Raw genomic sequence first — 25,840 nt, 5'->3', positions numbered from 1 at the left:
CACAGTTAGGATCCTGGGCCTTTCAACCAATTAAAATCGAAATGCAATAAAAGAACAGAGTTTTCATTCATTCATTCATGGCCCTCTCCATCTAAAATATTCTGAGAATAAAAATAGACATGATGGAGCATTTCAGAACTTAAAACTGAAATGGCCCAGGGAGTACATAGTGTCTAAGAGTGAATAAAGCAAGGTTGTGTCCCTGGATGTATGTTTCATTGTAAAAACTGGATTTCAGATGCAAAAACACATTGGCTATAATGGATATACTGAGTTTGGATATAGTACATAGTTTAGGAATTTGAAACCCTGAAATTTTAAAGAGCAATAAGCTTTATGTTTATACAGAGTCCAAAAGAGGATACCGTGTTTTTTTTCTTGTTTTGCAATTTCATTTGGTTTCCACTTTTCTCTTTTATTTCTAGCAATAGAAACAATACAATAACACCAAATGATTACAGATTTAAAAAGAAATAAAAGCAATTTGCCATCTAAACTGTTAAGACATTTAAACATGACCCAAAAGGCTGACGAAGAAAGGAATTTAAGATTAGTCCCCTGATAGCTGTAGAGAGATGATTTACTTTTTTAAAAATCCAATAGTAAATAAAGCAATAAAAAATAATTAAACTTTTTTTAAAAAAAACTTTTTAAAAAATAAATACAAGCAAAACTATTCAACCAGCTAAACCCGCTGATTAACTTGACCATGGAAAGGAATTTAAGATGAGGCTTCTCTCCTCTTAGTAGAGATATTTTCCCTAAACATAGGAATTGAAGAGAAAACTTGATCTAAAATCCCAACCAATTGCAACCAAAAAACGAGAAACCTGTAATTGAAGTGGCTTCCTTAAGTAACTTGGCCATAAGCCATTGTGGGCTTTGAGATCAGGTAGTCTCGCCTTACATCCTACCCAGAAATAAACTGGAAATAGAAGATGAAAGTAGATGGAACCTGGGCACATTAGTTTTTAAGTGGAGATCTGTACCTCTGGAGCAATATAGTCAGGTGTTCCACAAAAGGTCCGGGTGGTGATGCCAGGGAAAATGTTTTCTTTACACATCCCAAAATCTGTAATCTTAATATGGCCATCAACATCCAACATGACGTTGTCCAGTTTCAAATCCCTAGAGACAACAGTATGAAGAATTGGAACAGAGTCTGTACAACACAGAGTTACAATTATACAATGACTCCTGAATTTCTAATTATAGACAGTCCATGCTTAATGACCGATCACTTAGTGACTGTTAGAAGATATTTACAATCAAGTTCCAGAGTTCCGAGCCCTCCCTCCCACAGTTATGTGACTGAATTTTGGGCACTTGGCAACCAGCTCACATTTGTGGCCATTCATAGCGTCCCATGATCACTTGACCGTAATTTTCATCATTTTTTGCCACTTTTGGTATTCCAATAAAAAACAGCCATTGGGAAAATTGGGTTAATAATTGACATGTTTGCTTAATGATGGTGGCATCTGCTTAACAGCCATAGAGTTCAATTAACAACTGCTGCAAAAAAAGTTGAAAAATTAATGCAGTCACATGGTAACCCACTTGATGACCACCATGACTTACAACCCTAATTCCAGGCTTAATTATGGTCATAAATTGAGAATTAAGATGACTCCGCCCACTGCCAGGAGTTCAACCCTGATTCAGGTTGACTAGCCTTCCATCCTTCCAAGGGAGCTAAAATGATGACCCAGATTGTTGAGGGCATTATGCTATATAAGTCTAAGTGCTATTGCTATTACCTGTGTTCAGATTTTGACACTGGAAAAAAAAGAAGGCTGGAGAGATCATGAGCTGTTATCTTCTCAATTCTTACTAAAACATTGGGATGTTATATTTAGGCCCGAAGAGTTGTACTCAAGACAGCCCCCCCTCTTCTCCTTCTCTGGCTTGGGTGGGCAGAGAACGGGCAGCAGCCAGAGACTCACCTGTAAATAATCCCCTTGTTATGCAAAAAGAACAGGCCAATCGCAATTTCAGCTGCATAAAACCTATAGCAAAACAGAGGAAACGATGGTGGATTAGAAAGAGGATGGCAAATAGCTCACTGCTAGCATCTTCAGTGTGTGTTTTATGGCAGTTTCAATGGACATGTTTTCATGCTCTACTGGATGGTTATAGCCATTTCTAAACCAAGGCAATTAGGAAGTTCAGAGCATATTTTCCAGAGCATCTTTCTTTTTTTAACCCAGTGTTGAAGCTCTGGCTGTGGCTGCCCTGCCAGGTGGAAAAACGTCTGTCAGGGAGCACAGCAATAGAAGATGCCTTCTTCTTTCTGCCAGAGGACAGTAATCACTTGCTGAGAATTATTTGTTTGTCTACGGGTGCCTTCAAGTCAGTTTTTAAGTCCTGGTCAAGACCCTTCAGTTTTCTTGGTGAGAGTTGTGAGAAGCGGTTTGACACTATCTCATTCCTAGTTGCAAGAAAGTGACTGGCCCAAGATCACCTACTTGGCTTTATGCCTAAGGCAGGAGTAAAAGTCACTACCTGCTGGTTTCTAGTTTGGTACCTTAACCACTGCACAAACTTCATTTTTTGCAAAGAATATTCTCTTTTTGTCTTTTTAAAAAAACAAAAGCAATACTCCACTTCCAGTCTGAAACCATGCAATCTTATTACTTCACAATCTCATAAATTATTGCTTTCCCACCTAACTCCATTATACATGCCAGGGGTCGGGAATGATGGCCTTTTTATGACTTGTGGACTTCAACTCCCATAATTCTGGGAGTTGAAGTCCACAAGTCATAAAGTGGTCATCGTTCCCCACCTCTGGTATATATCAATTAGTTTTTTACCACCTTTCTGACTTGGATGCTGGGACGAATCTTTACCTATGATTCTCAAAATCAAACTACAAGTTTCAACCAGTGTTACTTCCAGTTTCTGGTGGAGGAAATGCCCCGTAACATTGAGTTCACTTAACAATTGCCATTAAAAAGGTCATAAAATTAGGCACAGTGACATGATGATGTACTTAATTACTGTCACAACTTATGACCACAATTACAGAATCTATTGTAGTCTTAAATCGAGGACTACTTATAACCTGAGCAGTGGGAGATACTTTTCCCATGTCTCTAATTTTTGTAAGACAAGCAAGGAACGGTGCTGCTGGTTGGTGATAGGGCGTGGCCAGACTAAATTAGGATATTAAACAAGATGAGCTGACCACTCTTGGGAGCTGATCATGATTTTTAAATCTGCATTTTTTTCAGAGTAACTTTGCTTTGGGTTTTATGATGGTTGACATACAGATAGCCTACTTCCTCAAAAAAACTCACGTACATAGCATGGGGTTCCTTGAATTTCCCAACCTGCTGGATGTGATACATTAGGTCTCCTCCATTGACATACTCCATAACAAAATACAGCCGGTCCTTAAAGGAAAAGAGCAGAACATGTCCCCAGACAAATAATTTCATCTATAAGTATTCCTTAAATCAGTGTTTCTCCACCTCGGCCATTTTAAGATGTGTGGACATCAGTTCACGAAATAAAACATACTTTGATTATATAAATAAGCCCTCTTTAATAAAAAGTAGCGGTTTTTTATTGTTCAAATTATTTTGAACACAATTAATATAAAAACAATTTGCATCATCTCAAAAACAGCCCTTTCTTTCTCCAATTGCATTTGTAAAGGGCACACACAGGAGTAATTTCAAAAAATTCAAGGACACGTGGCATTTGTTCAGTGCAGAACTATTAATTTATCTTCTGTCCAAATGTAAGTGGTGGGAAGAAATTATTTATTCCAATTAAAGAGGCGATTTCAGGGTTTCCATCCTTGGCAAATTTAAGATTTGTGGATTTTAACTCCCAGAATTCCCCAGACACCATGCCTGGATGTAGAAATTTGGAAAATGAAGTCCACAGTTCTTAAAAGTTGCCATTGTTGGGCACTCCCGATCTATTTAATTAAAAGCTAATATTTGTTTAATTGGACCATAAGAAAGGCTGAGCGCCAAAGAATTGAGGCCTTTGAACTATGGTGCTGGAGAAGACTCCTGTGAGTCCCTTGGACTGCAAGCCAATTAAACCGGTCAGTCCTAGAGGAGATCAACCCTGACTGCTCTTTAGAAGGCCAGATCCTGAAGATGAAACTCAAATACTTTGGGCACCTAATGAGAAGGAAGGACTCACTGGAGAAGAACCTAATGCTGGGAAAGATTGAGGGGCAAAAGAAGAACGGGACGATAGAGAATGAGGTGGCTGGATGGAGTCTAACGAAGCAGTAGGCATGAGCTTACATCTCCAGAGAATGGTAGAGGACAGGAAGGCCTTGGGGAACGCTGTCCATGGGGTTGCGATGGGTCGGACACGACTTTGCAACTAACCACAACATTTGTTTAATGAAATAACTCTGGAAGACAAGAATTACCGCTGTTTGAAAGGTAGAGTGCAGCTGAGTCAGGAAGTGTGGACGTTCCCCCATGGCCAAGACACGCTTTTCCACCATAGTACATTCTACATCATCATCTTGGATGATCACATCTTTCTTTAGGATCTTGATGGCAAAGAGTTCATCTGTCCCCCGGCGCTCGGCCAGCATCACCTGTGGAGAAAGCACCGCAGAGTCTTGAAATCTTCTTTCCATCTCCCGTAAGGAAATTCTGCAAAGGCCCACAATTTGGACACTACCAGTACTTGTACCTCCCTCTCTTGTGCACCTCGGACCCACTGCCTAATGGCAGACCCACCTTGCCAAAACTTCCTTTGCCCAGAACCATGAGAAAGTTGAAGTCCGAGATATGGAAGCGGTTGGTGCCAAAGAATCCGCCACGCTTAGGGTCTGTGGGGCTTGGAGATGGAGATGGGATAGGACCATGACGAACCTTCTGCAGAACAAAAGGAGGAGACGCAAGTGTGAAGCTTCTGAAGACTCAGAATGAAGGGCATCGCAACTAGAGTTACATTAAAACTTCAGAAATCTCTGCCATTTTGAAGAACCCTTGGGTGTTCACCTGTTTCTTCATACCTTTGAAACAGAAGCTGGTACAAGTTACATTTAATACAAATAGTAAAATTCTTAGATATTAGGGAGCGTGTGAGAATGAACAATGGAGTGTCCCAAAGGTGCTTTTCCAAGAGGCAACTAGACTTTCTTGTTTTTCTTTGAAGAAGTTTCGTTTCTCATCCAAGAAGCTTCTTCAGCTCTGACTGGAAGGTGGGGAATGGAAGGGTTTATATTCCTTGCAGACAACTGATCATTTGTATTCTTTCGGTGCTTTCCTGCACTTCTCAATGACAATACAGTCCTTTCAGCAGTTCCAAGACAACTCCATACCCATTTGCACTACTCAGGTGACCTTGAGGAAACGGACAAACCTCCAAGTGGCCTCAATGACTCCCTAGAAGAATGCAAATGACCAACTGACTGCAAGGAATATAAATCCTTCCATTACCCACCATTCAGTCAGAGCTGAAGAAGCCTCTTGGATGAGAAGAAAAAGAAAATAAGTCCAGTCACCTCTAGAAAAAAGCATCTTTGGGGCAATCATGACCGGGATGACTGAGAATCTTCGCGAAGAATGGAGTGATTTTGAAATATATGCAGTTGCAAATTAACTTTCTTCACAAGAGGATCTGTGGAGTCATTACAGAAACTGGGCAGATCCACAGTAAACTGAGGAAATTGCCATGACCCCAGACCAGTGGTGGATTTCAATTTTTTTTTACTACCGGTTCTGTGGGTGTGGCTTGGTGGGCGTGGCAGGGGAAGGATACTGCAAAATCTCCATTCCCACCCTACTCTGGGGTCAGCCAGAGGTGGCATTTGCCGGTTCTCCGAACTACTCAAAATTTCTGCTACCAGTTCTCCAGAACCTGCTAGATTTTACCCCTGCTCCAGCCTCACATTTTTAGGCAGAAAAATCTTAATATTCAGTAATCTCCACTCTAGAAGACTTATATTCAAGGGACAGTTAATCCTCAATTTACAACCATTCATTTAGTGATCATTCGATGTTAAAAACACTAAAAAAAGGACTTATGACCAATTTTCACACTTATGACCATTGCAGCTATCCCTATGGTCACATTGTCAAAATTCAGATGCTTGGCAGCTGTCTTGTATTTATGACAGTGATCACATCTGTAATCTTCCCTGCTGGCTTCCGACAAGCAACGTCAATGGGGGAAGCCAGAGTCGCTTAATCACTGAATGCTTCATTTAACAACTGCAGTTGTTTAAAGCCGTTAAAAACTGTGGCTAAAAGTCATAAAATTGTTGTTAAGTGGACAAAACCTACATAACAACTGCCTTGCTTAGCAATGGAGATTTGGGACTCCATTGTAGTCATAAGTTGAGGACTATCTGAACTGCTTTCTGGGTGGATTCATCTCATTGATCCAGGTGTTATCTTTCCTTCTCTGGTAGTTTTGCTTCAAAAGTATTTACTACCTCCATTTTTCTCCTTCCAGCTTATGGACAGATCTAAGGAAATGCTTTTTCTCCAGAATTAAACACTGAGATTCAGCCAACAATGTTCCCAAGGAGAGACATATCCGTGATTGTTAAGCACACTAGCTAAGGACGTGTTTCCAAGTTCAGAAGGAGCATATCAACGGCTGCAAGAAGGGGTCAAAGATGGGCAATTTACTGCAAGCAGCCAAAAAGCAACATAATTGGTCCTAAAAACGAAAGGACTGGATGAACATCAGTAGACTCAAGGGATCAAGTGGGCTCTTTCTCTGTTCTTCTGTCCTACACTTCCCTCTTTCTCTAAATGAGCTTTGGTGGCTGTTTTTACGGCAACAGAAGAATCCATTTTCTGCCTCCACCCAAAATAAAAGAAACAGAAGAAAAATGTATACCTCATAGAGTTCCAGAGGGTAATTGCAAGCCTGGAAAATAGAACATCAAGATGTAAGTTGCTGCCTGAATGACCTCTGTTCCATCCTGCCTCTTCATTAAAAATGTAATTTCTGCCCATTCTTAAGCCAGACCACCCACTACCATTTATAGGTCCATTTCGAGAAATTTAGTTGGATAAGATGATCACCCCATCCAGAGAAGAGAATTGAAACTGTCTAATGGCGGCACAATGAATGCCATTTCAGCAGACTCAGGTCAGGATAAAACACACAGATCCATGTTCTCCCCGAAAAAAATAGCTAGAGAGGGTGGCTAAAACCCTCCCCCTTTAACCTATCTGTCATTCTAACTTCACCTTAGAGCTGCTCTTATAGATCAACAGGCCTGCCTTTCAGTAATGCTGTGTTTATCACTGTAGATCCTAGAGCTGTGAAGTACATGCTTCGTGATTAGGCTTGATGCAACACAGTGAGTGTAACACACACAGCCCAAACTGCCTTTAAAAGGTAACATTTATGTGTTTGTTTGTTTAGCGTATGGCGATGTTACACTACGATGCAGAATAGTAGTTTGGCTACCTAAGATTGCTAACCCTGTTAGGTTCATGGTCACGCACTTTCCAAAGTGCACCACAGGGGGCGAGCTAGTTCTACACCAGAAAGACAGACGAGCGGCTTTCCTGCAGCGTCATGTGGGGCCCTTTCCCTCCTCCAAAATTGTCACTCGGCTTGCAAATGGGTTTTGCAATTGGGAAGATCCAGTGCCAGCAAGATTCTAACCGTCTGCATGAAGTGCCGTCTCGTCTCCCCACTGAAGTGCTACCAATTTATCTACTTGCATATAACATGCTTTTGAACTGCTAGGAGGGCAGAAGCCAAGTCGAGTGACGGGAGCTCGCCCCACCACGTAGTGCTAGGATTCAAACCGCTGAAGCAAAGACCATCTCCAGCATCATTAAGCCACTGAGCCACGCACCTCATTTATGGGATAACAGTGAAATACATTGCAAGTGACTCTTGGAAAACCAGATTCTTTTTAGGGCCCTACTCCCCCAGGGTGTTGCTTCTAATTTTTGTTTACTGATTGGAAGAGCTCTTGCTGGTCGCCCATCCCATCCCATCTTTCAGTGAGCTCTTTGCAAACTGGGTGAAACTGCCCCAAAGGATAAGAAAGGGCAGTTCTGCTGGTGTTGCATGGCAGAGCTCAGCGTCCGGCTCAGTGTACCTGCGTAAGGGGTACCAATCCAAACATTGTCATGGAGCCACATGGTTACCTCAAATTTCTGCAGCAGCCCACAGTTTTCTGCATCCGCCACAGGGACACTATAATATTCGCCCTCCTCCTGATTGAGCAATTTGTACCTGGGACAGCAACGCAGACAGGGACATTGGGCAGGGCGGAAGTGGACAAAAGAGGGAGCGATTGAGCAAGAGGGATGATGGGGAAGAAAATAGGGAGAGGAGAACAGAATGAATGGATGGAAGCCAAAAATGGGAGATATTTGCAGGGTGAAATTAAAGGAGAAGAGAGTGAGAGACAGAGAAAGAGAAAGAGGATGGTGCCAACCAAGCAAACAGATAAAATCCAAAAAGACGCCAAGACGGAGAGAGAGAGAGAATATGAGCACTGGTGGGCCACTGTGTTGTTCCATTGTTCTCTTCCATTTTTTTCCTACCCAACAGATTCCCCCTTACCAGCCTTCCACGGGGCCCTTGAACAGCTCAGAGACTCCAAAGGACATGGCACCCATGAAGTCATTGCGGGTTGTCCGATCCCAGTCCCAAACCTCGATGGAGAGGCGCCGGTCCATGTCACCCGGCTGCAGGGTGCTGGTGGGTGACAAAGGGAAGGAAGGAGATTTAAAAAACCTGAATAAATAAATTTTCTTATTATTTTGTGTTGTGCATCCTTTCCTGGAAAGGAAGGCTCTCCATTCAGCCATTCATGCTTTGGTCATCTCCCAACTGGATTATTGCAATGCGCTCTACATGGAGCTACCCTTGAACAGTATCCAGAAACTTCAGCTGGTATGGAATGAGGCTGCATAATAAATCTTGGTAGTCCAAAGAATGATGCATGAAATCTCTCTGCTACACTCGGTGCCAATTTGCTTCCAGATCCAATTCAAGTGTTGGTTATGACCTTTGAAGCCCCACATGGCATAGGGACAGGTTACCTACAGAATCATGTTTGCCCCATTACATTAGCCTGTCCCACTTGGTCCTGCGGCAACACCTTCCGTTAAAGCATGGCTGACTGGAGGATTCTGGGAATTGAAGTCCACAAGTCTTAAAATTGCTACATTTGGAGACCCCTGAGTTAAAGAATTCCAACTAGCGGGGTCAGAAAAAAAGCCTTCTCTGCCGTTGCTCCCACCCTTTAGAACAGGAGTGTCAAACTCAATTTCATTGAGGGTCGCATCAGGGTTGCGTTTGACCTGGGGGGGGGAGGGTGTGTGTGTGGCCAGGGTGGGCGTGGCCAGCTTGATATCATGCTGGTGGGGGGGACTGGCGCCTATGGTGGCCTGAGTGTTCTACCAGTGAAAATGGCTCGGCAGACCTATGGGTGGCCCTCCCAGGCTCCATTTTCAGCCATGATTGCATCCTGCAGCTCTCTGCCAGTGAAAACGGAGCTCTGGGGGCCATGCATGGTCCTCCCGAGCTCCGTTTTCGCTGGCAGAGGCAGCGCAGACCGGTCCTTCGCTGTTTCCAGGATTGTCCTGTGGGCCAGATCTAAGTAACCTGTGAGCCAGATCCGGCCTTGAGTTTGACACCCCTGCTTTAGAACATTCTTCCCCCAAAGGTAAGGTAGCCTCCAGTGTCCTGGACTTTCAGAAATGTCTGAAGACCTCACCCTCCCATCCTGCTTGGGGCTCACAGTGGAGCACGCAGCCATAAGGCTGGTTAGCACCATGAAGCTCCTCCTCCCGCCATTTCTAAATTTGATAAATAAAATGCATAGCTCCCTGAGGCCTCTCCTTCCTGTACTTACAAAACAAAGGTTTCATTCCAGATAGGATTAAGGGTGGACCTGACGGTTCTGGTCTTTTGCTTTGTGAGATTCTTTGGGTCAGGAATCAGCTTGATTTTCACATAAGGATCAGAGAGACCATTGGGATCCATCGGGATCAAGTTCAGTGCTTCTCCAACTGATGCGGAAAGAAGGGAGGGAAACAGAAACAGTGATACTGGCTTCCAAAAAAGATTATTAACTTCCAACGGAGTCCTTGTACCAGAGAGAGGAGTGAGTGGGTAGGAAGCCAGACCTCCTGTGTTTGCTGGTGGGCTGAGGGAGGAGGAACTGCTGGCATCTCTCCTGGGCCACCTGCTGTGGGCCTCGAAAATTGCTGCCGCAGCAACTTGTGTGTGTTTGCGTGTGTGTGTGCATGGGGGAGAAGGGGATGGTAGGGTGGGTGAGGAAATCCCCTTCTGTCAAGAAGAATGCAGCAATGGCTTTCTTCTCACCACCTACGTGCTGGTGTTCCAGAATGCGGGAGAAAGACAGCGAGAAAGACTGCAGGGGAAGGTGTGAAAAGCAGAGGCGGGGGGATGTCAAGTTTTGCAGCTAGTAATAGAACCCAGGTGCCCAGCCTTCACCACCCCAATCAGACCCATTCTTCACCCCGGCCTATCAAAACTGCCACTGTTCTGTAGTCGGTGCTGCAATACTCTTCTATTCTGAAGAGCCCAAGTCATTCTTCAAACCTCCAATCGCATCATCTGGGCTGCCTCCATGTTTCATATTATTCTTTAATATTTTTATTATTTATTATGCATTATTTTCATCTATTTTTCATGACAATAAGTTAATAATCCCTTTTCAAATGAAAAGGGGAGGTTTTGTGACTTCCCGGTCCAGCTTTAGTTCACCATAACTAAATTGAATCCTTTAAGGAGAAAGAGAGAAAAAAGAGAGAAGGAATTGCAGAAATGAATATGCATATTTGCTCAGGAAGGTTCACTGGGATTTTACATCTGATACCAGAACTAAATGAAAAACTGAATCTTGGATCCTAAATGAATTGCAAAAGAATTACTGCATGTTTAAAAATGCAAAATGAGTAAACATGCCTATATTTATAGAATTCATTCTGATCCTTGTCCTCTGTTGCCATCTTGTGGCAAATTTCTCACATAAATCTTACGGTTCAATTAACGAGGTTTGAATTTGCCGTGCTTTGTGGATGTCCGCTACATCTCATTTTGTTGCTATATTCTGAAATTTTTATCACAGAAATGTTTGTAAGAAGCATTAGCTAGTCTACTCATGGACTAAATCCTGAACTGGCTGAAGGCATATTCATCAATGTTTTTAAATGAGGCCTTTTAATTTGCGATATTAAAGAATCAAGACTAGTTTTTAAGTACTACAACACCAAACTGAAGGTAGCTGGTCATCTGATTGAGTTGGGCAGCTATAGAAATAGGATAAAGAAATAATTTTGAAACGCTTAGGGCTCCTACACTAGAAGACTTATGTCTAACCGATCAATTTCATCAACCCCCTAAAATCTATGTCATTCCCAGGTAGTTTTTTTTTCAAAAATATCTACAGTACCAAGTTCCTTACAGAAATTACAGTCACAAGCATTGGATGTTAATAAACTAAGTGATCTTATCTTGAGACGAAGAAAGAACTAATAACTTATATAGAAACTGCAAGTTTCTCTGCATATCCAAAGATGGCAAAACAATGGAAACTATTACCCAGACACAATTCGTTTGCCTGGGATATTTTAACAAAGTCCTGAGGTTTCCCCAAGGATGCCCTCATGAGTACACACCCCAAATTTGCAAATGTTCTTTCCTTAGAAAATAGAAATGATGTTGGGCAAACGGTACTGCATTCCCACTTCCGTGTCTTCTCCCACTTTTTCAAGCTAGCTTACCCCCCCTCCCCTCCCCCAAGGCTTTCCTATTTCAACCTGTTTTCAAAAGCTCCTAATTCCTTAAGTAAAGAATGAAGAGGTTTTGGTGAGGTGATTCATAAACAAAATAGGATCCAGGTTTCTTCAGCTTGCTTTTTAAAATTAAGTTTCTAGTCCCCATATCCTATCACTCTGTTTTTGGAAGACTACCCTCAAAAAGGCCCAGTTCCTGATGATGCCACCAATATTAGTTTCAACGTCAAAATATTGAGAACAGAACATCTTATAAGATATTAATAAGTGAATAGGCACATATGTCCAATTTCATTGCACTTCAATGCCACTCTTTCCTTACCAGTAACCCGGATCTCATCACTCCCAAATGTCTCAATTTGAAGTTGGACGCGTCCACGGCGTTCTGTATGGTCAACACCACACAAACTGGGAACACAATGGACACAGCGTTTGTGTACATTCATCTCACAGCCTGCAGAGGGCAACAGAGGTTGGCAAATCAGCCCAAAGCTGATAAGACATAAAGAGAATAGATGTCCATACTCTAACACAGGTTCAATTTATTGCTTATATGAAAAGGTTTTTCTAAATATTAGTAAATAAATATTGGGGTTTTCATTTTCAAAACCTTTTAACTTAAACACGGTTAGTTTGAGTGTTCTGGGCTTTGCATTTGCAAGTTTTGTTCTGAGGCCAGGAAAAAAAACAGCAATCAGAACAAAATTTACCTATTTCAAAAATTTAACAATATTTCAGAATTCCAAGAGCTCAGGTCACAGGAAGCAACCTCACATCCAACCAGTTCAACCTTCTGAATGTTGTAAGCGTGATATAAAATGTATGTGTTCTAAGAGTTTGTTCCAAGGTTGTATTAAAGGAATTGTATGAACTTGGTATGAAACAACTGTCCAGGAGGGGCTTAGAGAAGCATTTACATCATCCGGAGTTTGAAGAAAGCATAAGAAAAAAAAAAACTAAGAAAACTGCTTTGATTTTGTTAGTATAATAAAGGACAAAGAGAACAGTGTAGGACAGTTTTTATAGTGTTTTTCAACCACAGGAATTTTAAGATGTGGACCAATAATGGTATCCTCTTTTCTTCACTACTGGTTCAGTAGCAGAAGTGCGCACATCTGGACATGCGCAGAACCTTCTGCTCATGTGCAGAAAGTCCGTGCTGATGCCTGGGTGGGTGGGTGGAGTCTCACGCTGCCGTCACTACCGGTTCACCTGAACCGGTGCGAACCAGCAGAATATGACTTCTGAAGTGGACCATGCTTGCGGGAGAATTCTGGAAGATGAAGTTCACCATGTTAGAATTGCTGAGGTTGAGAAACACTAGGACAGAATTTCAAGATTCTGTTAATATATTTTATTACTATAAAGAAGCATTATTGGAATGTCTGTGTTTCTTGACCCTGCCTACTTCAAAGGGCTGACACATTAAAACAAAACATTCAATCTAGGATACGGGTCTGTTTGTTCCAAGTTCAAAAGAAAACACATTTCTGCTTCGTACACATCCCTACTTCTAATTTTATAATATGTCTTCAATTAGTGAAATCACTTTTTTTTTCCTGTTGTTAAATATTTTACTACAGGAAGTTACAAGTTCCCTAGATAAAAGGTATCTTCTTTTAAAAAGAGGCATTTCTTTTTCATTCATTTATACAGGAGGGAGTCCCATTTAGGAGAATGCCAGCTTGCAGCTTATGACTGTATCATGTAATAAGCAACACATCCTTCATTTTTTTTTAAAGATTAAGCACTGCAAATCCATATCATTAATTAACAAAGATGCTTCTAATGAGATAACAGTCTTCTGTGCTACATGCAAACATCTTTCTGATATTGCTCTTGAAATGAAGAAGCCATTTGGCTGTGTTTGCAAGCCTATCTCAGAAAAAGCATAGGTCAGATTCAGCAAATTAGCTGAAGGCTGTTCACCATCTGTTCTATAACTAATTGCAGGGATCCACTCTAAATCTTTGGGAGAAAGCAAAATCATAATATTGGCCACATCTTCCATTAAAGAAACCAATTAATGCCCTTTAACATACCTACATTCAGGCACCCACATTCTCAGTTATAGCTCCCAAATTCTTAGACACTGGCTGCACTGGTTACATAAAATTTCTTTTTGAATTTATATATTTTGATGTTTCTACATCCCTGGGGGTGCAATTTAAGATGAATCTACTTCTATACACCCAGAATTTATAGAGCTGCTTTGCTATAATGAAGTTACAAAATGGAATCATATTTTCTTTGTATGCCAGATATAAATATTGTCATCTATCCAGCTAATGGTTATTTGGCTATCACTGAACTCCAGAAGGCTTACAATTTTAAAGTCGCTTAATCTTCATCTTAACCTTACAATCATAGGCTTTCAAAAACCCATGATAGTAAGATTCATAATAGACTGCTACTACTCAAGTCGTAGATGGAGAGTCAACCTTAAATATTTTCAGGAAACCCGAGGAGCTCTGATCATATAAAAAAAGTTTCCAATAAGCAGATAGGCTCAATACAAGAGAAGAACTAGAATCTTTCACCCTATGTTTACTTGAGCACGTTATTTCCTTGAGGCAGCACACTAAAGTTGTGTCTCTTGCCTATCTGAGATGGAATAGTCTATTTTACAAACTCATTTTGATGCATAAAAGGAACAGCAGGAAGAAAGTAAATACTTCATTATCACTTTTTAAAGTGTGTATCAAGTGTAGAAGAATGAAAGAGTAAGGCTTTGCTAAAATAAAACAAAAAGTAAAATAAAAAATAGATAAGGTAGTTAAACTGAACTAAAATTGATTATTGAAAGCATGCAGTTTTTCTAGCATGTGCAATGTAGAGCATTTCAGATGAATGCTACTGTATTCATATATGAATGCAGACTCTTCTGTTTCGGAGCGTATTCCCGCAGGTGCAAGGTCTGCTTTTCGGATCATTGAACACCACTTTGCATGGTCAGCTGAGTCTCCAGGGCGCAAGTCCGCAGCTTGCATATCTTTGTTGATGGTGTCTTGCTATCTCTGTTTTGGACGCCGGTGAGGTCACCAGCCATTGATTTCTAGTTGGCAGGCAGTGGAAGGTGCTGCTCTCTGGACACGTCCATATCAATGGAGCCAGCCTTCTCTCATCTTCTCTATAATTGGTGGCACACCAAAATGCTGTCAAATGGTGTAATTTGTGATATGGTCAAGAAGGGAGATGCCCGATATCCAACGGAGCATTCGCATCTTCGTGGCGTGGAGGACTCTCACTTCTTGAAATTATATTGTTGAATTGTGTATGTTATTACACACACTCTCACACACAAACAAACTACTAGTATTGTAATTGGAAGAATATTTGAAGGACAGTGAAGAAGATACACTGAAGTAGTATTCCACGAAGGTCTACTAAATATCAAAGATATCGAATTGAACTATAAGACAGACCAAATGAAGAATAGAAAAGGGACATGGCAAGTCAAAGATTTACATGGCCGGTACATTCAAAATAATAGCAGGCAAAGCAAAAGTCCCATCAATGAATAAAACCAGAAAAGCTGAAGAAAAAAACACAGGGGCTACAAATGCATACAAAGCCATTGTTGAGAAGACAGCAACAGAAAGCAAGTGCCGTCTCTATAAAGAAGCAGAAGAAACACTTAGCTGCTATAAAAAGATGGCACAGACTGACTACCAACAACAGCATGACAAAGTAGCAACAATGGTGCATTAGAATGTCTGCAAGAAATACCACTTACTTAAAAGCAAGACTTGGTGAGACCACAAAATAAACGACTGTAATAGTAAATGGACATGCTACGGTGCTCTGGGACTTTAAAATTCAAACAGACTATCACCCACCATATAACAACCGAAACATAATACTTGTCAATAAAAAAGAAAAACGTCTGCATAGTGGACATTGCAGTAGCAATGGAGACAACAGAAGAGAAGAGAAAGAAATGGGGGGAGGGGAGGAGGATATCACACACACACACAAAAGACCTGCAAACATTAAGTAGAACAACTGTGGCAAAAGAAGGCAAAGATAGTAGTCATAGGCACCTTGGGTGCAATCCCAAAACATCTAGAGAACTTCTGAGACAGCTTTACTTGGAACAGCTTACACCTGTGACAATACTTTTAATACCATTGAATAATATTTGCCTATCCTAGATCCATGGGAGGGACTCGAGAGAGGAATAAAAAAGCAAAATCCAATCTAACCATTTGACTGATTGTGCAACCAACCATATTATTAATAATAAAAATATGATTTATCTGCCTGCCTTGTGTATTCAGGAGGGATATAATATTAGAACTTGGAACTTTTTCCATGCCACAGCAGCCCTTAGTTGAAAGAAGCTTTTTGTGACAATCATTTCTGCTATTTAGTTAACAACATTTTATTTTATTTTTTCTTATAACAATCCACACAAGAGAAAGATTAATGTTTAACTCACAGGTGCATTTCATCCCCTGGTGAACTAGTCCGTACAGGAGTGAGCCACAATGATCACAGAAAGTGGGACTGCTGTAGCTATGGATTTTGAACTTATGCTTATTGCGGGGATCCTGCAAAAGAGAAAATTTATAAACACATATAATTAGTGAAGGCAATTATCCATTATTGTGTGACAGCCAGAAAGCAACAGTTTTGTTTATCTGAATTCCATTATCTCTAAAATGTCTATATGCCCTTTTCTCACCATAGAGAAAAAAGCCAGTTTGGTATAGTGGTTAAAATGTTGGGCTAAAAACCAGGAGACAGTGAGTTCTAGTTCTGTGTTCAGTCCTTCTCTCTCAGCCCAGCCCACCTCAGAGGGTTGTTTTGGGGAGAGTAGAAGGAGGAAAGAGTATTAGATATGTTAGCTGTCTTGAGCTTCCTTAAAAAAGGTAATAAAAGCAGGATAAAAACAATCTAATAATAATAGAAATACAGAAAAGCATCAAAAGCTGTGCTCTAACCATTACACTATCCAGCCACCCTGTTTGTGTATGCATGCTTGTGTATTTTCTCCACTGTAGAACAAGTGGTGTACACAAGGAAATATGTCTGCATCTGGATGACATAAATCTGCCTTTGCATCCAGAATGCCTGAATATACCCCCAAATTTTATGCAAGAAAAAAAGACTGGCAAATTTGTTCTTCTGAAAGAGAAGAGGCAAATCTTCCCATTTTTTCTAGTTTATTGTCTAATATTTCAGGCCAAGGGCAACAGAAGTAGGACCGTGCCAGCTGCTGAAAGTATCCATTCCCTCTCTCAGCAGTATAAATAGCAAGGAAACCAGGACGTTCACTTGGAATGCAGAGACCCACTCTCGAAGTTTTAAAACATCTCCAAACTATATTTTTTCTTCACCACAATCTCACTTATCTCTCAAAAGACACTGAATTCTGTAATGAAAAAGGCACTTACATCCGTCTGGGGCCCCTTTCCAGCCCCTGGACACTCGAAAGTGACAAATTCATGGCATCTTTTATGTACGACAAAGCTGCAGACTGAGAAAGGGGACACAGAAGAAAAATATATGTCTGATGTGGGAAAAGCAATTAGTCAAAGAAATTAATAAAAGAAACAATTGCAAAATCCATATATATACATACACACACACACACACACATATAATTTGTTTTTGTAGATTTTCACAGGTATAGGTATGCTGGTCTTGTTGTATTCGGGTCTTTTCCCGTGTAAGATTGAGATTGTCTTGGAAACGTTTCAGCGAGGTCTCACTCGCCATCTTCAGGCTGGGTTTTGGGCTTAAAGTGTGATCAGAGCTGCCGTTTTTCTATAAATCTTGGTGGGGGTGTGTGGAGTGCTGGCTTTGTTTCAGTAAGTGGAATGATTGGTTGTGTGGTTGTATCATGATTGGTAGATTGGTGCTGATTGGTGCTGGCTGTGTGTCTATTGTTGTTTTGTGTTGTAACGGCCTGGCTGGTGGTTGGGGCTTGTTTGTTGACTAGGGCTGGTTTCCAGATGTCTGGTAGGAGGGAGGTATTGTCGTGTTTATTCATGTTGTGGAGGTGTTTCTCTATTTCGATAGCTTCCATAATTATTCTCTTGTTGAAGTGTTCTGTTTTGGAGATTAACCTGGTTCCTTCAAAATTAATTTCATGTCCTGTAGCTTTAAGGTGCTGGAAAAGGGAGGGCGTTTTTTCTTTTTTTCTTACTGTGTTCTTGTGTTCTGCGATGCGTGCATTTATTCTCCTGTTCGTTTGTCCTATGTATGTTGCAGGGCAGATTTTGCATGGTATTTCATAGACTCCTTGGTTTTCTAGCTGGACTTTGTGTTTGGGGTTTCTTAAGATGTTGGCTATTTTTTGGTCAGTGTTGAAGACTGTTTTGATATTGTGTTTGTGGAGAATTTTGCTGATTTTATCTGTGGTGCTTTTGATGTAAGGGAGGGGGGCGATGCCATTGTCCTGTTCTGTGTCTTGCTTTTGGGGGGAGTCTCCCTTTGGATTAGGTTGGTAATTGATTTTCTTTGGAATCCGTTGGAGATTAATACGTTTGTGAGACTGTGTAATTCAGTTTTCAAGTGATCTTTGTCGGCTAGGCATTTGGTTCTGGAGGGTCTTGGCTACAGAGTTGATCTGTGCAGGGTGGTGATGGGATTGTGCATTTAAGTAGCGGTTGGTGTGTGTTTTTTTCCGGTAGATAGTGTGTCCTAGGGAGCTATTGGGTTTTTTGTAGATTAGGACATCCAGAAAGGGAAGTTGTTTGTTTGCTTCTACTTCCATGGTAAATTGTATTTTGGGGTGTAGGCTGTTGAGATGTGTAAGGAAGTTGTCCAGTTTTGACAGCTACCCAGAACAAACACAACCCATCCTGGACCTGGCCAACCACTGCCTAACCAACACATACTTCATCCATAATGGACAAAGATGCAAACAGATAGAAGCAGCACCCATGGGATCACCTCTCTCACCCGTCATCGCAAACTTATACATGGAACATTTTGAAACTAATGCCTTAGATAAATCTGAACACAAACCCAAACTCTGGCTTAGATATGTTGATGATACTTTCTTGATATGGCCACATGGGAAAGAGAAACTGGACAACTTCCTCACACATCTCAACAGCCCTAACCCCACCAAGATTTATAGAAAGACGGCAGCTCCGATCACACTTTAAGCCAAAAACCCAACCTGAAGATACATACATACATATATACATATATACATATATACATACATACGAATTTAGGATAAAAAAGCATTATTGTAAGAATGCCAGGGTAAGATTACAGAAACTGACAACAGAGAAAAGTGAAGTTGTGTTATCTTATTTCATTACTATCTGCTTTGGGTCTCCAATTTCTTCAGCCACACAAAACTGAAGATGATAGAACTGCAAATATTTACAATAAAATATATGCCCTGCTCTCTTCACTTTATAATCTTCTTGTCCATAATATAATATGCTCTTTCCATGTCACATGTCCTTTTTTCACTCATAAGACTTCCCTGAAACACTAAAAAAAAAAGAGGGGGGGGGGTTGGACACTATTTTCAAAACCTAACCAAAGATGTGCCAGACATAAAAAAGAAATTAAGGCATAATTCATAGTCTTTAACTTACAACCATTCATTTAGTGACCTTTCAAAGTTATAACGGCACTGAAAAAAGTGATTTACAACCTGTTCTTGGGCTTACAACTGTTACAGCATCTCCATATTCACATAATCACATTTTTGGCAACTGGCATGGATTTATAATGGTTGCAACATCCCAGGGTCATGGGATCATGGGGTGGGCTTCAAAAATTTTAGCAAGGGGTTCTCTGCCCGGTTGCTGGATGGGTGTGGCCATGGTGTGCGTGGCTTAGTTGGCCTCCTGCACCACAGCAAGGGTTGTTTGCACTCCCCAGGCTCTGGAGGCTTTTCTCAAACCTCAGGGAGGGCGAAAACGGCCTCCCCAGGCTCTGGAGGCCCTCTGGAGGTTGGAAGCGGGGCCATTTCCGGCTTTCCCGAACTTCCAGTAGGCTCATTTTTCGTCCTCCCCAAGCCTCCATGCATGCTCTGCACTTACCTGCATTCAAAACAGGCCCTGTAGGGATTCCAGGGAGGGACAAGGTGGGCTGGGCCAGACAGGAGTGGGATTTGGGGGTCCTCTGAACTGCACAGAATCTTATCTAGAGGTTCTCCCGAACCCCTCCAAATACCCAGCAGCTCACCCCTGCATGTGATCATCATCTGCAACCTTCCCCAGCTGGCTTCTGACAAGCAAAGTCAATGAAGAAAGCCAGACTCATTTACAACTGGAGTGATTCACTTAACAACCATGGCAAAAATATTTTGTAAAATCAGGTGTGACTCACTTAGCAACCACCTTGCTCAGTAATGGAAAGTCTGATACCAACTGGTTATAAGTCAGGGACTACCTGTACTATAGCCACAAGACAGATTGGTCTGTGCGCAGGTGTAAAGATCCTGTTCTATTCTTACTCAAGAGTGCATCAGGTCTTCAACCCCCTGCTTAGGCAGGAAACCCTACACCACTTATCTAATCTCTTCTTAAAAACTTCCACTGTTTGGGCATTCACAACTTCTGGAGGCAAGTTGTTCCACTGATTAATTGTTCTAACTGTCAGGAAATTTCTCCTCAGTTCTAAGTGGCTTCTCTCCTTGATTAGTTTCCACCCATTGCTTCTTGTTCTACCCTCAGGTGCCTTGGAGAATAGTTTGACTCCCTCTTCTTTGTGGCAACCCCTGAGATATTGGAACACTGCTATCATGTCTCCCCTAGTCCTTCTTTCTATTAAAATAGACATACCCAGTTCCTACAACTGTTCTTCATATGTTTTAGCTTCCAGTCCCCTAAACATCTTAGTTGCTCTTCTCTGCACTCTTTCTAGAGTCTCCATATCTTTTTTACATCTGAGGTGTTATTTTGGCAGATGAAACTTTAAAAAAGGCTTAAAGACATTCCTAGCATTATACCAAATTGCTGAGAAAGCATGAATTCTGAGCCAACATGCAAGACATGACATTTTAAAACAACATGTGCAGTTGTTTGTCTACAAGTTAGCAAATATTTTACAGTATTGATCTTGAGTCTCCTGCTCAAAGCAAGCAACTAGGACATATTGAGAGAAAGCCAAGATGCTAATCCAGGAGGGCAGGTGTGGGGCGACAGAGTGACTTTTTTCTCACCTACAATCCCCCTCCCTCCCCACCTCTTCTTCCTTCTGCAGCTTTAGGCCTGAGATTTGGAAGAGGGTCTCTATGGCAACAAGCAGGGACAATCTCTGAGTATCCAGCTCAGCGGGGGAAGAGATTGGACCATGTTGGAGGCAGGAGGAGAGATGTTTGCAAAAGGGTGGTTCCAGATGGAGAGTTCTTAGCTGTCTAATCAAAAGATACTTTGCAGTTACCCAAACCTCCCTCCTTAACAGATTTTGTGTGGTATATTAAAAAAAAAAGGTGGGGAGCACTAGAAGGTTACAAACAAAAGACAATTTGCTCCAGACCCTCAAAAAGTTCCAGAAATGAAGCAAAGCAGCTGCGGATTAAAAGCTTTATCCGGAAAACAACAGGAAACTCCAGCTATGGACCTTTCACTCCAACTTTAAAACCGTCCATCTCTTTGAGCTGAGGCAACTTATTTTTTTAATATTTTTACATTCATGATTTTAATTGCAAGCCACCCAGAGTCACTCTGCAGAATGAGCATATAACTGTAATGAGGGATCCTTGGTGCTCTCTGAGCTTGGTTGTTTTGTTGCAGACGTTTCATTACCCAAACTAGGTAATATCACCAGTGCTAGTGATGATATTACTAGCACTAGACGACTAGTACTGATGAGGTAACCTAATTTAGGTAATGAAACGTCTGAAAGAAAACAACTAAACTCAGAGAGACCCCTCATATCAACCCTGAGCTACAAACGTTCTCCTTTATTGATAGAACTGTAAAATATATCTGCTGTTCCCACTAATTTACACACACACACACACACACACACACACACACACACACACCAAACAAGTGCATTTGTAGCTAGACCAACTCATCAGGGGCATGAGCAGCCAGTGTCCCATTATTGTGAGGTTTGGGTTTTTAAAGACCTGCAAAACAAAACTGACCCTAGTGGCTCGTTCTTGTGTATATGAAGCTGTGGGGGATACCTCAGAAACAAGCCAGATCAGGATCCCCTCGCCAGCAGTCCCCCTTATCCCCAATCCTTCTCTTTGGCTGAGCCATTTCTGTAAACATCTCTGGGTTGCCATAGTAACAGAGATCCTAGCCGAAGCCCCTCTATATGTGGGTCCCCTGTCTCCAGCCTCTGTAAGGCAAGCATAATGTGCAAGTAATGTGGCGGGGGGAGGGGGGTGCGGTGGTCTAGAAGAGCTGGGAGGGGGGAGATGCTCAGGGAGGCTACTGTGGATCTTCCTGTTGGAAGTTGGAAGACAAAATGGGGGGGGGGAAGCATTTGGGTGCTCAGATACTGATGGCAGAGTTGAGCCGGGCACATTCGGAATGAGACGGGACCACAGTTGATTGGCAGGTGTGATGTAATTGGCAAGTGAGGAGAGGTTGTCGCTTAGCGATCTCCCTGACAGGGTTGTTTCTTAGCAACCATCAAATCTAGGAAGTGATTTCTAGAACGTCATCCCAGTTCAGGGGAGGGGACAACGGGAGATGGTTTTCTCTCTCTCTCTCTCTCTCACACACACACACACACACACACACACACCAGTGCCTGTTGAGAGGGAGTGAACCCAAACCTGAGGAACATAATAAGAGCCAGATGACCATCCATATCTCCACTACTACAATTTTGAAGGGTGGGACATTTTTTTAAATCCTCAGGTGGAACTATACAAGAGAATCTCTCAGTGAAACTGTTCACCATGAGTGCAATGGGCAAAGAAGGAAATGGGCAGGAGGTGCCATGCTTGAGAAAAAAAGCATGCAGGAATATAATGAGACAGGTGGCATACAAAAATATTTATGAGGATTTTTTGCACCTGTTTGCATGCAAGAAGCTGAACTTACAAAACAGAGCTCTCTTGTATACATTAGACATAGAAAAGTGGCGAAGTTAGTGATGCAGAGAGCAGAACATACAGTATCTCATGAGTCAAGGGCAACATTTGTGCACAAAGAAGGAACATTTCTTTAATAATCTCACCCTTCCCAGTCAAAATATATAATAAAACCAATTTCAGTGGATTTCTGCCTTATGTACAAAGAAACCTTAGTTGCGTGTCTCTGAGGTGCATACAATTCCCAACCCATGAATCATTCCCCCGCCTTTCTTTTATGAAATGCAGATGGGAAGCTATAATTTTTCATGGGAAACTGGTGCAGGGAAATGCTTCTTAAACAGCTTAAACAGACCCTGTCTGCAATGGAAGAAAATATATAGGTTTCTATCCCAACCTCCAGTGTGGGATGAAAAAACAGCTCAGCAGGAAAATCTCTGAAAAGATAACAATGAAGGGGACTCTCTTCCTCTGGTCCTCCACCAGGAATTAGGAAAAAAAATGCATGTAAATGATTGTAAAAAAAAAAGGCATATTGGTAGAAACGACATTAATCCAGTGGTGAAATTCAGCCGGTTCTATCCGGTTCACAAGAACCGGTAGCAGCAGTGGGAGGCTTCGCCTACCCACCCTGACATCATCACATCCCAGTTTTGACGCTCTGCGCATGCATGGAAGATCCTGCTCATGCGCGGAAGGTGGCACATGCACTCACATTTGCAAACTGGTAGCGAAGGTGAGTTGATTTTCACTCCTGCATTAATCTGCAGGGATTCTAAAATTAGGACCCTTTTTCAGCCACAGTTGTTAAGTGAATCACTGCAGTTGTTAAATTAGTAACATGGTTGTTAAATGAATCTGACTTCCCCATTAACCTTGCTTGTCAAAAGGTCGCAAAAAGAGATCACGAAACCCTGGGACACTGCAACCGTCACAAATATGAGTCAATTGCCACACATCTGCATTTTGATCACATGACCATGGAAATGCTGCAACAGTGAAAAACAGATATAAATCATATTTTTTAGTGCCAATGTAACTTCAAATGGTCACTAAATGAACTTTTGCAAATCAAGGACAATCTGTGCCTACAGCACCATTTAGCCTTTCCTTAAACATCTTCAATGAAGGGGATCTGCTCACCTGCTAAGGTCCCATTGTCTCTCAGTTCTTACCAGCTTTATGAACAAGAAATAATGATTACGTAATGTTTACCTGAAATTTACCACCCGCAATTTCCTAATTCTGAAAATAGCTACCCTGCTAGGAACAATATAATCAAAGTGTTTCACTGCTGGATTCACACATTGTGCTAAACCCAAGTTCAACCACAATGTTGAATAGGCTATTGTAATTTGATTCACATATAACACTAACATATAAATGTTAGTAAACATTGTAAAAAAGATGTGGAGACTCTAGAAAGAGTGCAGAGAAGAGCAACAAAGATGATTAGGGGACTGGAGACTAAAACATATGAAGAATGGTTGCAGGAACTGGGTTTATCTAGTTTAATAGAAAGAAGGAGTAGGGGAGACATGATAGCATTGTTCCAATATCTCAGGGGTTGCCACAAAGAAGAGGGAGTCAAAATATTCTCCAAGGCACCTGAGGGTAGAACAAGAAGCAATGGGTGGAAACTAATCAAGGAGAGAAGCAGCTTAGAACTGAGGAGAAATTTCCTGACAGAACAATTAATCAGTGGAAAAAGCTTGCCTCCAGAAGTTGTGAATGCCCCAACACTGGAAGTCTTTAAGAAGATGTTGGATAGCCATCTGCCTGAAACGGTATAGGGTTTCCTGCCTAGGCAAGGGGTTGGACTAGAAGACCTCCAAGGTCCCTTCCAACTCTACTATTGTATTAAATCAAGGGTTAGAAACTACAATAGCAGCTTTTCACATTGCATTAATCCCAAACCAAATAACTACATTATAGATCAACTCAATTCAATCTGTGAAACTAACCATTATTAGTTTGATAGGCACCTCCATCCATATGGGGCTCGTTTTGTGATACCTATTAAAGTTATCCCTATTCCAGGATCTTTTGCTGCCAACCAAATTTCACTTCTCTCATTATTCTTAGTCTTCTACTCTAGCACTAGTCAAATGAGTCTGACTTTTCCAATTTCAAATGTTCCAGCATGTACCCAAATATCCATGCCTAAACTAAACCATCTAACCAGGGATGGGTTCCGTCAGTCACTACTGCTGGTTTGCTTGTGGGTGCGCCCCACACCAGCTCTTGATGGATGCTGTGCACGCATGCAGAGTTCAATAAAAATTGTGCTGCGCATGCACCAAACCAAAAAACAAGATGGCAATGGAGAACCGGTTTTGGGGCGTGGCAGGCCGGGGTCGCCACCAGTTCCAGCGATCCAGGCTCCCAAACCACTACCGGTTCAGCCAAACAGGTCCGAACTGGTAGGAACTCACCACTGCATCTAAATAGTTATAGTGCTGCATCCCCTTCCAGTTTTATTCTCTGATAGAGACCATGCAGAGTCTTTGACTCCTCTAACTATTGAGATTTATTTTTGTAGTAGCAAAGAGTCAGTGGCAATCAAGAACAGGAAAACAGAAAGGCGCCAAATAGAAAATAGTGTGTTGGCACCACACCGAAGTTCAGTAGGAGAAGTGATCACATGTATTGGCAAAGGGAAAGTAGCTAGTGACATATTACACAAGGCCAATCCACATATTGATATATTCATCCACACTATATCTGGATGGTTACCTGGTACATAGTGTGAAAATAGGGAATGAAAAAGTGTGTTATCACAGTTGGACAATTTATTCTACTATCAATGGCCTTTTGGGGTGAAAACAGACTGCATGAAATATGTTAAAAGCAGATTGCTGAAGTGGCAGCAATTGATATATGTAAAATATCAAACTTTCCTAAATTCTCCAGATACATTCCCATTATCTCCAAACAGCATGCATTGGGCAGGGTATATTAATTGCTAGTCTTGGTGGGATAAAACAGCCCCTGTAAATGAATTTAGAGTGAATGAAATAAATGAAAAAACAAATTAAATGTAAAAGTAAAAGTATCCTTGAGGTGGACACAAACACAGACGCAAACTGAGCAACGTGATGTATGCAGTAGAAAGCAGTGAGCC

At 41.5% G+C, this 25,840-nt stretch overlaps 1 protein-coding gene across 3 annotated transcripts in view; it reads right to left on the bottom strand.

Annotated features, from left to right (window-relative positions):
• PRKCG (protein kinase C gamma) overlaps nucleotides 1-25,840 on the bottom strand; it is a 46,352-nt gene that overhangs the window by 7,035 nt on the left and 13,477 nt on the right. For 2 of the 3 annotated variants that reach the window (XR_014173547.1, XM_081932295.1), the window contains exons 3-14: nucleotides 17,138-17,220; nucleotides 16,180-16,291; nucleotides 12,061-12,192; nucleotides 9,830-9,986; nucleotides 8,533-8,667; nucleotides 8,112-8,199; nucleotides 6,838-6,867; nucleotides 4,722-4,859; nucleotides 4,403-4,576; nucleotides 3,307-3,398; nucleotides 1,947-2,009; nucleotides 990-1,128 (exon numbers count right to left, since the gene is read on the bottom strand). Coding sequence is in view for 2 of the 3 variants with exons in the window: in XM_081932295.1 (XP_081788421.1) it covers nucleotides 990-1,128; nucleotides 1,947-2,009; nucleotides 3,307-3,398; nucleotides 4,403-4,576; nucleotides 4,722-4,859; nucleotides 6,838-6,867; nucleotides 8,112-8,199; nucleotides 8,533-8,667; nucleotides 9,830-9,986; nucleotides 12,061-12,192; nucleotides 16,180-16,291; nucleotides 17,138-17,220 (1,343 nt within the window). In the remaining variant the exon portion in view is untranslated. The remainder of the gene's footprint in view (nucleotides 1-989; nucleotides 1,129-1,946; nucleotides 2,010-3,306; nucleotides 3,399-4,402; nucleotides 4,577-4,721; nucleotides 4,860-6,837; nucleotides 6,868-8,111; nucleotides 8,200-8,532; nucleotides 8,668-9,829; nucleotides 9,987-12,060; nucleotides 12,193-16,179; nucleotides 16,292-17,137; nucleotides 17,221-25,840) is intronic. The other variant, XM_081932296.1, reaches the window with a different exon arrangement.

The sequence above is a fragment of the Natrix helvetica genome (genome assembly GCF_964273705.1).
Source record: "Natrix helvetica genome assembly, chromosome: Z".
NCBI lineage: Eukaryota > Metazoa > Chordata > Lepidosauria > Squamata > Natricidae > Natrix > Natrix helvetica.
The sequence above is the reverse complement of the archived record's forward strand: the minus strand, read 5'-3'. Positions and strand labels throughout refer to the sequence as shown.